At 45.8% G+C, this 17,033-nt stretch overlaps 1 protein-coding gene across 1 annotated transcript in view; it reads left to right on the top strand.

Annotated features, from left to right (window-relative positions):
* Positions 1-17,033, top strand: part of slc4a5a (solute carrier family 4 member 5a) — a 35,325-nt gene that overhangs the window by 14,926 nt on the left and 3,366 nt on the right. Inside the window, exons 3-22 of the mRNA XM_035526068.1 lie at positions 356-488; positions 683-843; positions 1,252-1,404; positions 1,597-1,671; positions 2,564-2,619; positions 5,911-6,068; positions 6,451-6,538; positions 7,049-7,203; positions 7,521-7,640; positions 8,556-8,730; positions 8,931-9,064; positions 9,579-9,854; positions 10,167-10,189; positions 12,552-12,787; positions 13,286-13,399; positions 13,700-13,861; positions 14,446-14,624; positions 15,236-15,308; positions 15,897-15,965; positions 16,813-16,986. Of these exons, the coding sequence (XP_035381961.1) occupies positions 356-488; positions 683-843; positions 1,252-1,404; positions 1,597-1,671; positions 2,564-2,619; positions 5,911-6,068; positions 6,451-6,538; positions 7,049-7,203; positions 7,521-7,640; positions 8,556-8,730; positions 8,931-9,064; positions 9,579-9,854; positions 10,167-10,189; positions 12,552-12,787; positions 13,286-13,399; positions 13,700-13,861; positions 14,446-14,624; positions 15,236-15,308; positions 15,897-15,965; positions 16,813-16,986 (2,714 nt within the window). The remainder of the gene's footprint in view (positions 1-355; positions 489-682; positions 844-1,251; positions 1,405-1,596; positions 1,672-2,563; positions 2,620-5,910; positions 6,069-6,450; positions 6,539-7,048; positions 7,204-7,520; positions 7,641-8,555; positions 8,731-8,930; positions 9,065-9,578; positions 9,855-10,166; positions 10,190-12,551; positions 12,788-13,285; positions 13,400-13,699; positions 13,862-14,445; positions 14,625-15,235; positions 15,309-15,896; positions 15,966-16,812; positions 16,987-17,033) is intronic.

A 17,033-nucleotide genomic window follows, 5' to 3' on the forward strand; every position in this document is an offset into this window, starting at 1 on the left:
AAGACACAGGCTGTGTGCGTCTCTACGTTAATGTAAGACACAAGCTGTGTGCGTCTCTGTGTGTTTACGTTAATGTAAGACACAGGCTGTGTGCGTCTCTGCGTGTTTACGTTAATGTAAGACACAGGCTGTGTGCGTCTCTACGTTAATGTAAGACACAGGCTGTGTGCGTCTCTACGTTAATGTAAGACACAAGCTGTGTGCGTCTCTGTGTGTTTACGTTAATGTAAGACACAGGCTGTGTGCGTCTCTGCGTGTTTACGTTAACGTAAGACACAGGCTGTGTGCGTCTCTGCGTGTTTACGTTAACGTAAGACACAGGCTGTGTGTGTCTCTGCATGTTTACGGTTCCAAGTATCCCCAGCTGCAGAGCGTCTGCGGTATATTTTAGGAGACGCTGAAGATGCCACGCCCACACCCACCCTCTTCACCGAGATGGACACACTCCAACACGAGGGTGATGAACTAGAGTGGAGGGAGTCGGCCAGGTATGCACGGGCACGCACACGCACAAACACACACACACACACACACACACACACACACACACAGAGATTATTATTACACAACACTAAGAATAGAGACTGCATCCCCTTTAATAACTGCAGGTTCCCCCTTCTAATTAATGCATGTAAAGAACACCATCGTGTTCTCACCAACATCTGTGCTGACCTTTTCTCAGATGGGTGAAGTTTGAGGAGAAGGTGGAGGAGGGTGGTGAGAGGTGGAGCAAGCCGCATGTGTCCACGCTGTCGCTGCACAGCCTGTTCGAGCTGCGCACGTGCCTGCAGACCGGCGTGGTTCTTCTCGACCTGGACGGCTACTCCCTGCCACAGATCGTAGGTAGGGCTGCACAATATATAATTTCTTAGTGATTATTGCGATATTTGCCTATGGGATACCTATTTATGCAGATGATTGCGATTTGAAAACAGACCCCTTAAATCCAAATTGTGTTTGCATATTGGTTTGTTTATTTATAGTGTGCTGTGCACATCTTGACCCTGTTCTTTCAGTTGTTTTATGGCAGGGAAGACCAGCTCTGTGCTCAGAGGACCACTGCACTGTTTATTTTAGTGTCATTCCTAACCCAGCAGGACTTAATGCATTAGATGCTTCCGAAGCCCCATATTTACTCGTGCGGCTGCACGGTGACAGTGAACATGTTTCACCTTGGACGCTGCACTCAGGTCAGCGAGTTCTTCTCTCTCTTCCCAAATGGTGCAAAAACCCTGAACCCCTGATCCGCAGATGACATCATTGAGCGTCACGTGGAGGAGGGCGTGGTTGGCCCGGAGCTGAGGGACAAGATCAGCTTTGTGCTGCTGAGGAAACACAGGCACCAGACCAAGAAGCCCATCCACCACTCCCTGGCTGACCTGGGCAAGGGCAGCTCCGCCCCCTGTGAGTCCCCCCCCCCCGCAGTTCGCTCAGATCATCTCAGGCTTGCAGGGCAAACAGTGTTCGCAAGTGGTAGTGCATAGCAACAACGTCCTGAATATTCGGACGTGGTCCGACTGACGTGGGCTGGTCCGTCGTGAATGAGTGTGTGACGATGTTTCTGTGTCCTCACCGCCGCACCTCTCATTCTCACAGCGCGGAGTCTGGCCTGTGCCCTCCCTTCTGCCTTCAGCCGCTCCACAGAAGACTTGCGCAGTTGTGGACATCTGCGTGAGTCCACCTCCCTGTCTCTTTGCTCCGCCTCTAGCCCCACCCCTTTTGCGCCACCTGGCTTGAAAACTGACTGAGGGCAAAAGTGACTGACATGCCATCCGTCCTGTCAGGGGGCATGGTCATGCATCTTATTTATAATCTGAATTGTGTGTGCGGGCATACGTGGGCCGGGTCGAAGGGCCGAAAGGTGTGTGTGTGTGGGCCGAAGGTGTGTACAGTCGAGTACATTTTCAATGTGTGATGTATATGGCAGGTATGTGGCTATGAGTGTGTAGTCTGAGTTTGCGTAACTACTTACAGATTAAAAATGTTTTTAAAAAAATGATTTGGGGGCTCTTGGGTTTCTAATCAGGCTTGATTTTTGTACAGACCATACTGTACCAACATGAATATACATCAAATATGCAAATATATGAACATGCATCTGGTACTGCAGGGTTGTTAATCTCTGCTCCTGCAGGGGCAGAGTCCTGGAGAATTTAGTACTAAAACTAGCAATTAACTGATGAATTAAATCAGTGGGACAGGGAAAATCATCTCAACTGGACTCTGTCATGTGGCCTTCTGGAGTTGAGGACTAGAGTTTGACAGCACAATGGTGTGTGTGTGTGTGTGTGTACGTGTGTATAGATAGATAGATAGATAGATAGATAGATAGATAGATAGATAGATAGATAGATAGATAGATAGATAGATAGATAGATAGATAGATTTAAATATGTGGTTGGTAAAATGTGTGTGTGTGTGTGTTTGTGTGTGTGTGTGTACATGTGTATAGATAGATAGATAGATTTAAATATGTGGTTGGTAAAATGTGTGTGTGTGTGTGTGTGTGTGTGTGTGTATACACGCACACACACACACATCTTTTTTTTTTATTCTATGACAGGTCATACACAAAGCAGAAGTATGAATGATATTTCCTATGTCCCAAGCACAGAACAGGTAGGACATCTTTTTAGTAAAGTGTGAGTGTGTGTGTGTGTGTGTGTGTGTGTGTGTGTGTGTGTGTGTGTGTAAGGCCTTGTGTAATCTACGGTACACTCAGGACTGTACACACTGACATTTGCAGGCTTTATTTGGCCTGTGAGCCCCAGCTTTCTTCACGGTTGTCATGGCAATCAGAGTTCCCACTTTGATAACCTTTTACATTTCAATGTTCCGAACAAACTAACTCATCACAAAAGATGGGAATTAGAGACTGAAAGTAGTGAGGGTCTATTTTTAAACAATCACTCAATCAATCTCCTTTTGATTGGTGGAATAGAGTGATTATTTCCTTGTCCATTTCTGGCTTTACCGCGTCACATAAGAGTGTGACATGTTTCCACCTTTGGGCTGACTTAAGGAAGAGTGTTTATCCACAGTGCCCTTTATAAAATCCCCCCTGAAAATACCTATAAGATACAAATCAAGCTTTCAGTTTCAGTTTCTTCCATGGCCTCCTTTTAGAAAAGAAAAGAAAAGAAACTAATAACAGTTTGCTGTTATTAAGTTAAATCACAAGTTAAATCTGAAGAAAAAGTAATTGTGTGCTTTTATTGCATATTATTTAGAGCTATTGATTGTTGCTGGCCATGAAGGATTGTCTGCTGGGTTACAGTTAGTCATCAAATCCTTTAGCATAGTTTCAGGTCACTGACTAGTGTAATCTCTAATAGGTTAATAGAGTCCCACTACTGTGCCTGAAAATCAATAAAACAAACTACCTACAAACACCAATATATATGTTGTAGTGTGTGAATATCAAAATCAAAAATCAAAATGTATTTATATAGCACTTTTTTCAACAGATGTTGTTACAAAGCAGCTTTACAAATTTCAGAGTCCAAGCACCCAGTGAGCAGCCAAGGGCGACAGTGGTGAGGAAAAACTCCCTAGAGCATGAGGAAGAAACCTTGAGAGGAACCAAGACTCAAAGGGGGGGGGGCCATCCTCCTGTATATGATGATAGCAGGCAGAGCATGGAATGCCATAACTAAATAACCAAATAGCTGCCAAAGTATACTGAAACTTCTGTGCCAAGTATGGGCTGGAAGTTCCAAGATCTAAGTGGGATACACCGCTGAAGGTGGGGAAAATTACCGTGCTAAGATCCTGTTGGACTTCCAGATACAGACAGACAGGATGGTAATGTGGGAACTATACATAAATATAATATTGACGCAGTTAGTTAACACACTTCCAACTAAAATCTAGCTAGTTGAAGTCTAGCTAATCCGCCTTGCTTGGCTGGTCAGACTCCTGTTGGGAATTAGCACGTGTCGTGTTCAGTGGTCAGTCAGTCAACCCATTGTCTGCTCTCCCAGTCCCCAACAGTGAGTCCCCAACAGCGCTCCGCTTCGACTGGACTCAGATCACCCGGTTCTTGGATCACCCGGTTCTTCTCATCAGCAGTGTTCCTTCACCGGCTCTTCATGCACTGCACCATCCACGGAACACTAAGGAAATACGGATGTATTAACTAAGGAGATACATCCACTTGTCCCTGTGGGTCTGTACGTAGATAGTCTTAAGGGTTTGGAGAGCAGAACCTGATCATGGATCAGTAGTCTGGGACAACTGCTTAACATAATCCATGGTGTAGAGGACTTTTATCATTCTAAGTTCCTCCAGTGTTTATTGTTCAGGATATGGAGAGTTCTTTGTGTCTGTATGTAAACTGACAGCAAATTTACCAATGAGCAAGATGTTGTTTTATACTTGTTATTTATATGTATTTGATGTGGACTGGTGTAGTTCACCAAATTAGATGTTTTCATTTAACGCTACCATTCCGCCTCACGCATCTTCTGATATCAAAGTAATTTAAAGTTGTTTCTTTCTGTGTGGAGGATTAGGTGCTCCGCGGGCTGCTTTGAATTCTACCTCAGAAAAAAAGAAAAGGTTTAAAGAAACGAACAATAAGAATTCAAAAGATGATCTGGTTTTGTGATATTATAGCTTTATAGCATTATATAGTATTATATTATGGCATTATAGCGAAATATCTGCTGGCAGTCGAAATGACTGTGAAGCACATGAGACTAAACTTTTCTTTCCGACTGAAAAACCCTTGTGATTGGCATGTGCTCATCAGATGTTATTTTACTGCTGCAGCAGTCACAATCCTACCTAAAGCGCCTTTCCCGTGGAGATTGTTTAGATGTGATAACCTGGGAACTGAGGATTTGAAGCCAGTTCTTTCACAGTGCGCACAAGCAGTAGGATTCAACATAATTAGATGCTGTATAATTACAACGGTTCTTAAAGACAGTAATAGTTCTAAGAAGTATATTTAGCACGGGAGAATAAGTCGGTATAGAGTCCGTGTCGGTGAAGAAGGAAAAATGACATGCTCTTTTTAAAGCAATGCAAGAGCAAATTAAAGCTTAACTTCAGTTAAAGTGTCTGCAGACTCCACTTAGCCTGAAGACAGAACAATTTCTGTATCAAATTCCAATTGGCTTAATGATCATATGTACGGAAATGTCAGAGATGCAGAGCATGGAGGTCTCTTTTGATCTTTAACTACTTATGAAATTGCCCCTCATTAATGTTGAGGAGCCCTCCCACCCGCCCCGGGTAGGAAAAGGAAAGGCCGGGGTGCACTGAAAGTGTTTCATCTGAGTTTTACCATCATCTGACCTCACGCCTAGCTGACAGAACATATGCCACTGATTCATTTTCAATATGTTGCAAAGATGACTGTTTAAAGTCATGATTTACTACAGTGATATACTAGCATTGGCCTATATATCAGGACTATAAAAGGGTTTTGTTTTCCTTCTCATTCGTAAAACGTCGCCTTGGAGATAACAACAGGACCACCGGGAGCAACGGAACGATGTGCTCAGTAGTAACTTTGACTGCCCTCAGAATAAAAGTACTTTGCAGACTCACAGGTTTGGATCAGAGTATTTGTAACCTGAGCGTTAATGTAGGTTAAACTTTCTAGCTACATGGAAGGTAAAGTCAACAGCATACTTAGGATGCTCGAAAGTTCATTAAATTATCAGACAATCTGGATATTCTAAAAACAAAACAAAGAATTCAGCACTGAGGAGGTGCAAGATAATATTGTTCTTCTAGTCTAAAGGAGCGTGCGGATCTTCTGTCCCTGCCCACATTATTTACGGAATTGGAGTTGGTGTGGATTAGAATTTGAGTTGGTTCGGATTTAAAGGGAGGCTGTGTATGCGGACCCTGCGTGCGGTCCTCCTGACGTTCCCTATCTTTGCGAAACTGCATCTGCAGTTGAAGAACAGGTTCATGAAGAAGATTCCGAGGGACGCGGAGGCCTCCAACGTGCTGGTGGGGGAGGTGGACTTCCTCCCCAGACCCTTCGTGGCATTCGTGCGGCTGGCTCAGGCCACGACGCTGGGTGGTCTCACTGAGGTCCCGGTGCCCACCAGGTACTGCCCTTGCCACACCCCACAGGGCCGCGAGGGCGTCTCTGCTTTTGTTGCTTACCGCTAGGCTACCAACAGCATATCCAACAACAGCATGTCCAACAACAGCTTGTCCAACAACAGCATGTCCAACAACAGCATGTCCAACAACAGCATGTCCAACAACAACAACAGTAAAATTGGATGTAAGAAACTGTGATGAAAGATTCTCCTTGATAACTATGAACCTGATTGCAGGTCATCAAGCACATTTAGGCATGTAGTTATTTGTGAAACAGAACATGAAGTGCGATCTTGTATGTTGTAACTGTATAAAAATCAAGCTTGTTTGTAAATAAACTCTGCCATTAAACCATGTTTTAAATGCACTTGTTCCACATGACAGATTCCTGTTTGTGCTTCTGGGGCCTCCTGACAAAGCCAAGTCCTACAGCGAGATCGGCCGGGCAATTGCTACACTGATGGTGGATGACGTACGTGGGAGATTAATATTCAGTTTCTATCTTTGGGGATATTTATAGCGGAGCACAAAATGAAATATGTAATCTAGATTAAAAGAAAAATAAACAAAAAAAAAATTCATCTGGACAGATAAATTGGCAAAGGGCGAAGATATGAAAAAACGAAATACAAGACAGTTTCGCGCTAAATTCCAAGGAGAAAATGGAAACCAGAATAGAAGGCAGCAGTCTCGTTTGCAAGGGTGGTAATCTAAGTGTCTGGATATCAGGAGAAGCTGAAGGAGCATTTAAAACAATGTGTAACAGATCCACTCCTGTCAGGGTTAGCAAGTCTGGTTTGGTACTGCAGTATCAGAGGTGTTTGAAAAAAAAAACCCCATCCTGCATTAGCATAGCTAGAATAGACCTTTTAAGAGTTAGATACAGTCACAGGATATGGTGAAAGAGAGTGAGAAGGAATAAGATATAACTGACTCCACCGAGTGTGAAGGCTTCCGCTCACCCCGCTGGTCTTGCCTCCAGCTTTTCAGCGACGTGGCCTACAAGGCCAGGGACCGAGACGACCTGATCGCGGGTATCGATGAATTCTTGGACGAGGTGATCGTACTCCCACCTGGCGAGTGGGACCCCAACATCCGCATCGAGCCCCCCAAGAAAGTGCCCTCGGCAGAGCAAAGGTACAGCGAGAGCTTCCTTAATGTTTCTGCCCACGTTTTCAATTAAGGCAAACCTAAAAGGCTTCAAAATGCTTACAGCCTGAACAATGACATTTTATAAGCCCGGTAGGTCGGGTTTGTTTATCCCTGACATGTGTTTCTGGACCATTTGCTTGGGCTTGAGTTTCGTATGGGAATGATTTCCCGATTGCTACCAGACTGCAATGACTAATTAATACAAAAAAAACCAGGCTGGCCATTAGCGGTCATCTATCGGCCCTCTTGAGTCCTGCGGAGTTTTTTTTTCAGCTGGGCTCCAACCTGCCTTCCCTGAGCAGGAAGTCGGCGTTCTCCCTGAACGAGCTTGGTCAGACCAACTGCGTGCCGGGCACCGGCGGCGCGGACAAGGAGATGCCCATGCCGCATGAGCTTGGCGAGGAGCTCCTGCACACCGGCAGGCGAGTACCCACAATGCCCCAGCAGCCATTAGCCGGAAGGTTGGGGTTAGGGGTGGGGAAGGGTGGGTGTGTTTATTGGCCTTTCATTTCCGCTGAGCAGCTGGACAGTTTGAAAAATGCTTCACTTGGCAGTGTGAGGTCTACTTTCAGAGTTTGTGTTCCCTGTGAGAAACTGCGAGGACGCGCCGATTCAGAGTATCTGGATCGGAAGTTAGCTGCGGTGAGGAATAAGGTGGTTAAAAGGACATGCAATCCTCAGTGACGAGCTGAGGAAGGGAGGAAGGATGGAGCGTCCTGCAAGGCACTTGAACAGCCTGTTAGTGCAGCAGCCAATAGCCAATACAGAACACAGCTGCACTTTCATAACCCTCCAGATCAATCTACCAGTCTCTCTCTTTACCTCCCTGTCTCTCCCTGTCTCTCTTTACCCGTCTCTCTCCACCTCTCTCTCTCTACCTGTCTCTCGCTACCTCTTTCAATCTCGCTTTCTCATTCTCCAAATTCAGTTCAGTTCAATTCAAAAGCCTTTATCCACATGTCAATATTCATTTGCAATATTTGCCAGACCAGTATTTGCCAGACCAGTATTTGCCAGACCAGTATTTGCCAGAACAGTAAATGGCATGAACGAAAAATTGAAGTCATGGTGAGAGAAGTAAGCATGTGAAAAGAAAGGAATATGGAGAAGAGGGAAAAATAATACATAGTTACAATAATACATAAAGACGTTTACAATTACAAACATCAAGGCGTTTCCATCTCTGGCTTTTAATGTGAGATGTGCAGAAGTTCAATAATGCATGGCCCTCTGTGTGTGTGTGCGTGTGTGTGTGTGTGTGTGTGTGTGTGTGTGTGTGTGTGTGTGTGTGTGTGTGTGTGTGTGTGTGTGTGTGTGTGTGTGTCTCTGTGGTGCAGGTTTTGTGGCGGCCTCCTCCTGGACATCAAGCGGAAGCTGCCCTGGTACTTCAGCGACTTCTACCAGGGCTTCCACATCCAATCACTCTCAGCTGTGCTCTTCATCTACATGGGCTGTGTCACCAATGCCATCACCTTCGGGGGCCTCCTTGGGGATGCCACAGACAACTACCAGGCACGTTCCGGGACGGCGCGCCTCGGGCCTGCTGACGTTCTCATTTGGCTTTCTTTTCTTCTGGTTTTGTCTTTCTCTCCAGCTCTCCATGTGGTTCTGCAGCTGTCTGCTTCTGTTTGGAGAGCAGGATGAAAGCAACAAAGCAATCTCTGTCTCTGCCTCTTGTCCTCCACCCCCAAACCCCCACTCCCGCCCTTCAGGGGGTGATGGAGAGTTTCCTGGGCACGGCCCTGGCCGGCGCCGTCTTCTGTCTGCTTGGCGGCCAACCCCTCATCATCCTCAGCTCCACAGGGCCCATCCTCATCTTCGAGAAGCTGCTCTACGACTTCAGCAAGTGAGGGAGTTGCCAGCGCTGGGCGCCACCCCTTTTGTCTTTGCAAACTGGACTCCACCCCTTCCTCCTTCCCTAGCTGAGCCCCGCCCCTTCTGTATTTCCATAGCAGAGCCCCGCCCCTTTCACCCAGCTGCATTTGGCTTCCCCTGCCCGAGTCGCACGGTTTAGTTGGATGCACAGCAGGTGTACTGGGTGGTGTCTCATCACTATGCTGATTTCCTAATCAACTTAATCAGTAATAAAACAACCAACAACGACTGGACGAATGCTCATTTAACCGGATTTTCCTCATCAGAGCTGTTTTCTCTGGTTCTTTATTTAAGCTCCAGTTCAGTCAGTTCGCTTCTACACTTTATGGAAATGCATCCGTAAAGTTCACCAGATTCATGCTTTAAATGCTGTCATTCTAAAGATATTAATAACCGTCTTTGGGCAGGTGCATTGTTTTAGTTACCAGAATGATCTGAGAAGTTCAGAACAAGAGCAGACATATCCCACCACCCCCCTCTGCCAGGAGCAGTGCCCTCGACTACATGGAGCTCCGTCTGTGGGTGGGCATGCACGCCTGCTTACAGTGCCTCGTCCTGGTAGCCGCCGACGCGAGCTGCGTCATCAGGTACGTGACGCGCTTCACGGAGGAGGGCTTCTCAAGCCTCATCTCCCTCATCTTCATCTCCGACGCTGTCAAGAAGATGGCTGCCACCTTCCGCTCCTACCCCATCGACGCAGCCTTCAGCCCTGAGCGCATCGCCGCCTACAAGTGTGAGTGCGTCGCGCCTGACTCGGGTGAGTGCGTTTTCAGATCAACTCCGCCTCCCTGACCCCGTCCCGCTGTCAAATTTATTCAATTATGTTTATTTAGTTATTATTCGTGCGCATAACATGCATAACGATCATAATGTTAGTGATAAACAAATTAGTAAAGCATGTGTAATAAAAAAGCATACCAGGTCTGAAATGTATGGAATGATTAATATCTCATAAAATGTAGGACTTTAATATGAAATTATGAGTAAAATACAACATCTTGTAATTATGACGTAACAACATATCTCAGTTAGTCCCTAAATGAGGTACTCTCTCTCTTATAATTATGATCCAGTATCTCATTATTATGCGATACTAACTGGGGATTTTGACTGGCTAAGTACTGAGAGTGGAGGAGACTGGCTTCCCTGTGACACGTCGGTTCCGTCTGGAGTTGCCCTGCATGAACGTGACGCTATCGTCGGTCTCGGGCACCTCGCTGTGGTTTTGTTCTCTGTTTCCACGTGTTTCCGTCCTTGCTTTAGTTACTGAACAGAGATTAGTTTAACCCACTGTGGCTAGAGAACCACCCCTGGTGATACAGATACTGGATACACAGCAAAAAAGCAAAGTAAATGGTACTGACTTTTTTCTAGTGGTGGACGCCTTTCCAAAACCGCTACTTTTTCACTTTAAGGAGCACTCTTTAGGGAACACTCTTTACGGAGCTTTCTTTAGGGAGCTTTCTGTAGGGAGCACTCTTTAGGGAACACTCTTTAGGGAGCACTCTTTAGGGAACACTCTTTACGGAGCTTTCTTTAGGGAGCACTCTTTAGCGAGCTTTCTGTAGGGAGAACTCTTTAGGGAACACTCTTTACGGAGCTTTCTTTAGGGAGCTTTCTGTAGGGAGCACTCTTTAGGGAACGCTCTTTAGGGAGCACTCTTTAGGGAACACTCTTTAGGGAGCTTTCTTTAGGGAACACTCTTTAGGGAGCTTTCTTTAGGGAGCACTCTTTAGGGAACACTCTTTATGGAGCTTTCTTTAAAGAACACTCTTTAGGGAGCTTTCTTTAGGGAACACTCTTTAGGGAGCTTTCTTTAGGGAACACTCTTTAGGGAGATTTCTTTAGGGAGCACTCTTTAGGGAACACTCTTTATGGAGCTTTCTTTAAAGAACACTCTTTAGGGAGCTTTCTTTAGGGAACACTCTTTAGGGAGCTTTCTTTAGGGAACACTCTTTAGGGAGCTTTCTTTAGGGAGCACTCTTTAGGGAACACTATGGAGCTTTCTTTAAAGAACACTCTTTAGGGAGCTTTCTTTAGGGAACACTCTTTAGGGAGCTTTCTTTAGGGAACACTCTTTAGGGAGCTTTCTTTAGGGAGCACTCTTTAGGGAACACTCTTTATGGAGCTTTCTTTAGGGAACACTCTTTAGGGAGCTTTCTTTGGGGAACACTCTTTAGGGAGCGTTCTTTAGGGAACACTCTTTAGCGAGCTTTCTGTAGGGAGCACTCTTTAGGGAACACTCTTTTGGGAGCTTTCTTTAGGGAACACTCTTTAGGGAGCTTTCTTTGGGGAACACTCTTTAGGGAGCGTTCTTTAGGGAACACTCTTTAGCGAGCTTTCTGTAGGGAGCACTCTTTAGGGAACACTCTTTAGGGAGCTTTCTTTGGGGAACACTCTTTAGGGAGCGTTCTTTAGGGAACACTCTTTAGCGAGCTTTCTGTAGGGAGCACTCTTTAGGGAACACTCTTTAGGGAGCTTTCTTTAGGGAACACTCTTTAGGGAGCGATGTCAGAGAGGTACTGATAAATAATCTGCATTATCTGCACTGAATATTTAATTGCTTTTTTGCGCAGCACTATAGCAGTATGGCTGTATCTGTGGATATGAGAAGCAGCTGAGGACACATGAATACTGGGACTGATTTGTGTTTTGTTTCATTTTGTTGTGCACATCCCACATGGCTGCGGTTATACGTACGTGAATGCCAGCCAGTAGAAGGTAGAATACCAAGCAAAACGAATCTTAGCATTTTCATATATATATATATATATTTATTTATTTATTTATTCAGAGAGCGAAAGAGAGTCGGAGTTGTAGTAAAGTACGCATAGTAGAGTAGAGCTGTGCAAGCAAAGTGTTTTTATAGTTATATATATACACACACACACACACACACACACACACAGATAGATTCCCGAGTCTGAATCCCACAATTAAAATTCGCAGGTTGTAATTTCCATCTGGAAGCCATCTGTTGTCTAGTGCCGTGATCCTAGCGCCGTGATCCGGCGACGAATTGCAATTTCCCCCTTGATGGCTTGTATCGCTGTCTCCACCATCTCCTCACTGTGTCCTCAGAGGCAGCAGCGGTCTTCTCAGGTGCGGTTCCAGCGTCGGATAACACTTCTGATATCTCTCGCGTAAGTGCGCCTGCCAACCCCACATTTGGTTTTGCCTTTAGATTGGGCCTTGTTGGAATTAAGGGGGTTCGAACCCCGCTGTCGTCTTGACCCGCATGTTCGAGTGTCTCGTTTATATTCAAGTGGGACTTTTCTCGAGAGGAGGGGTGTTATGATGGAAAGTGGATTCAATCTTTTGCGGCCTGCATGGTGTGGGTGTTTTTGTTTTGTTTTGGCCATCCACTGTTGCTTTTGCTTTCTCTCCCTCCTTATCATTTGTGAACCATATGCCCTTTGCATCCCTTTGCTCTCCTCTCCCTTCTCCGGATTTCTCTCCTCCGTCTCCCTCGCTCGACCCCCCGCGCGTCTCTGCGTCTCAGACGAATTTAACAGCTCTGGACTGGAGCCAGCTGGGTAAGAGTGAGTGTGTGAAGTACGGCGGCTCTCTGGTGGGGAACTCCTGCGGCTACGTCCCTGACCTGGCGCTCCTGTCCTTCATCCTGTTCTTCGGGACCTACTCCACGACCGTCTCACTGAAGAAGTTCAAGTTTACACGCTACTTCCCCACTAAGGTATGGGGAGGGAGAGAGAGAGGGAGCGAGCGAGGGAGGAGCGTGGAAGAGAGAGATAATATGTCCTCGAGAGGTTCCCGCATGTGATGTGAATCCAAATATGCTATGCTCTTACATCTGTGCACACACGCACAAACTGTCTTTTTAAATCCATCATCCTGGTCATCTCAGTCTTAGGCGTGGACACCTAAAGAGGCCGTTTAAATAAAAAGGGCAAACTGAGGATGGCCTCAAACATATTCCTAAACCATCGCTGATGGTGGTGCTGAAGGATCCTGCCTGTTTTATATATATTGTATATACATTTTTGCAGTCTGACTCCACATGCTGCCATTAGGGTAAAACAGTTCTTAAACTGCGGGTCAGGATCCAGCGTCACGCTCTGACGTTTCTTACACGTTGGACTCCAGACAAGGAAGAATCACTGGAGGATGTTTTTCCTTCGTCTTTATCTGAAAAGATTTCATATTTTTATTTCATGGGTGTGTGTGTGTGTAGGTGCGGAAGCTTATCAGTGACTTCTCCATTTTCATGTCCATCGTGACGTTTGTGGGTCTGGACATGGCAATGGGTCTGAAAACACCCAAACTCATTGTGCCCACTGAGTTCAAGGTAAAGGGCCAACACGTATACACACGTGCACACACGCACACACACCCCTCATATTCCTTCCTGCACTTTCCAGTCTGTTTCCATGTGTTCTCTATACTACAATTGTATAGGAACCATTTATTTTTTTTAAAAAACATCATATTATCTTAGGGCACATTCGAAGCACAATTCTTGAAAATTTGTGCTATTTGCACCAACAGTGCAGACACTTTCTCCGCTCCTTCTACAGTTACTGTTACGAACGTTCTTGCGCTGGTTGTCAACCCGCAAGTCTGTGATATGTCGGATTGCTCTGTGTAGCCGACCCGTCCAGACCGAGGCTGGCTCGTCATGCCCTTCGGGAAGAACCCGTGGTGGGTGTCCCTGGCCAGCTTCGCCCCCGCCCTGCTCGTCACCATCCTCGTCTTCATGGACCAGCAGATCAGTGCCGTCATCGTCAACCGGAAGGAAAACAAGCTCAAGGTGCCGCACCCTGCAGCCGCGCAGAAGTGCACGAGATGGTCTACGTGAAAACGATATTTTGAGCTTACAGACTTGAGTTTGTACATGGTAGAATCTCCAACAATTAATGAAGTGATATTGGGGGGGGGGGGGGGCATTCACAATGCCTGAGAAATTGATTAGCAAGAAATTAGCAAGAGGCAAACAAAGAAGCAGGTGTGATCAATAATGGGTTAATGAGGGGGGCGTGCCAACACGAGGACCGAGCATGTGGTAAGCTGTCAAATCGCAAAATAATAACACAAGCATGTGGTGTGCCATGCCACATGATCTAGGTTGCATGGGAGTGTGCCATTGCATCCAAATTTGGTCATTAATCTTTTCAGAAACGATTGGCTCCGTTCAAGGGAAAACAATATCTACATTTTTTTTCTCCCTGTAGTATTAAAGTTCTTTCAGACTACAGGCTATATTTGTCAGTCCTGAGACAGAAACATTAAACATTTGGTCTCAGAGCTACGGATTACTCTCGGCCACAGCTCTGATTCTGACCTGGACGTGATCCTCCTCCACCCCCCCACTGTTCTTTCCTTGTTCTCGAACAGAAAGGGTGCGGGTACCACCTGGACCTGTTCTGGGTGGGTGTGCTTCTGGCTCTCTGCTCTCTGGTGGGCCTGCCTTGGTACGTGGCTGCCACCGTCATCTCCATCGCCCACATTGACTCCCTCAGGATGGAGAGCGAGTCGAGCGCCCCGGGCGAGCAGCCACAGTTCCTGGGCGTGAGGTGGGTGCCACGACGCCACTCGTCCCCAGCGTGTTTGCTTTGTGGTTTAGTTCAGTGGTTTGTTTAGACATTTCCACATGCAATACTAATACATTCCACATGTATGTATTAGTATTTCAGTAGTTTTTCAGAAATAATTGGATATTGCTTAATACAAACTAAGGGACAATAATAGCTCTTAGCATTTAGCAGAGTCCTATTTAGTAGACTTAGTATTCAGTAGAGTAGTATTTAGTAGACTTAGTATTTAGTAAAGTAGTATTTAGTACTTAGTATTTAGTAGAGTAGTATTCAGTAGAGTAGTATTTGATAGACATAGTATTTAGTAAATTAGTATTCAGTAGAGTAGTATTTAGTTGATTAGTATTCAGTAGAGCAGTATTTGGTAGACATAGTATTTAGTAGATTAGTATTTAGTAGAGTAGCATTTTGTAGACTTAGTATTTAGGATTATATCATGTAGGCTAATGATCACTTAACATTTTTGGAAATTTCTGGAGCTTCCGTTTTACTTACTAAATAAACTCAAGGTATTTTGGTGCAGCAGTTCCATGTCATCCTGTGTGTCCGCTCCGTCCACATCCGCAACTCCGTCTCTCTCCATCCCACAGGGAGCAGCGAATGACCGGCATCCTGGTCTTTGTGTTAACCGGAACCTCCATCTTCCTGGCCCCCGTTCTGCAGGTATAGGCACTGCCTGGTTGCCCCGCCCCCTCCCATCAAGGTTCTGCTAGCAACAAAGGCTTACGAGGCAAGGATGTGGGTGGACTCAAAAGTAGATTATTTTGAACAGATCTGAAAAAAAGGTTGTTAAACGTAAGTCTCTCGAATATACTCTCGTTTCCGGGCTGAGCCTTCAGAGTCCCAGAGCCAATGAGCAATCGGCTTCAAATGGTTACAGGATAAGGAGCTTCTGGGTAAACAGGAAATGTCGATTCTTGTTGTGGCCCTCCCTCAGTTATCTGTTCAGGCTCAACAAACCATGATTGGCAGAGCAGTGGGTTTGCTTGCATAGTGACAGTAGAAAGTTTATCCAACAGTCAAAATTTCACTTCACAAAATTTTGTGACATGTATACTAGTTCTACAGGTCAGGTCAGTCTTCAAAACCACACTAACTGAGATTATTTTAAATGGCACTATAATTTGTATCAGCCAATCAGATATTTGCCCTATATCTTATCTCAGGCACAGACCGAATGCTCTGTGTGTGTGTGTGTGTGTGTGTGTGTGTGTGTTTTTGGTGGTGTTTTTTGTACTGTGTTTTCTCCAGTTGATCCCCATGCCGGTGCTCTATGGCGTCTTCTTCTACATGGGTGTGGCCTCTCTCAGCGGCATCCAGGTGAGAGGCGCCACCCAGCTTGTTTTTTTGCACTTAAATCCAAGATTAAAGTGAGATACTTATGGTTTTTGTGGTGCAGAATCAATGGGCCAACATTTTGTGCTGCTACAGCTGGTGTGTGTGTGTGTGTGTGTGTGTAGAGTGGATTTTCTGTCTGGTGAGCTGATCAGTCTGGGACTGGTATTATGGGTGTTTGGGGACTTGCAGGACAGCCATAAGGACTGTGAACTGAGGCTGTGTGGAATGTAGCACTGTGGAGTGAGGTGCTATGGTGTAGGGCACTATGGAGCGAAGCACTGTGGAGTGAGGCGGTGTGGTGTAGAGTACCGTGGAGTGAGGGAGCATGGAGTGAGGCACTGTGAAGTGAGGTCCTATGGGTGCACACTGGAGTCAGTGTCAAGCACCTTTAAATTAATTAATTAATTAATGTTTTTTGTTTGTTTGTTTGTTTTTTAATGTAATTAATCAATTTTCAGGTGGTCATTGCTGGCTGATGGCAAATTAAAAGCTGTTATGATTGACTGACTTTCTTAGGACAATCACGTGACCATATCCACCACAGAACTGATGAATATATGATTTACTTACTATATATTGAAGTTCAGAAAGAATACAAACGCATTCAAATCCATGTGGCTCCAATATCTGAATACGTATCAGAGAAAAAGTGTCTGCCGTGCCAGTTTTGAGCACCGAGATTCGTAACGTTCGTCAGCCACTGAAATTCGTTCAGTCACCAGTGGAAGTGTGCAATGGCTCAAGACTAGTGTGCGCCATTCAGCATGTCAACCCCGTCCCGTCAGCTCTGCCACTCTCCACGACGACAGCGCTTTTCTTCCCCCCGCAGTTCTGGGACAGGGTCAAGCTGTTCCTCATGCCGGCGAAGCACCAGCCGGATCACGACTACCTGCGCCACGTGCCCCTCCGCCGGGTCCACCTCTTCACACTCCTGCAGATCACCTGCCTGGCTGCGCTCTGGGCCCTCAAGTCCACCGTTCTCGCCATCATCTTCCCCGTCATGGTATGGAGAAGATGGCCAAGCTCTGCTGGCACGCTTCGTTTATTTCC

This window comes from Electrophorus electricus, chromosome 5 (assembly GCF_013358815.1).
Source record: "Electrophorus electricus isolate fEleEle1 chromosome 5, fEleEle1.pri, whole genome shotgun sequence".
In the NCBI taxonomy this organism is placed as follows: Eukaryota; Metazoa; Chordata; class Actinopteri; order Gymnotiformes; family Gymnotidae; genus Electrophorus; species Electrophorus electricus.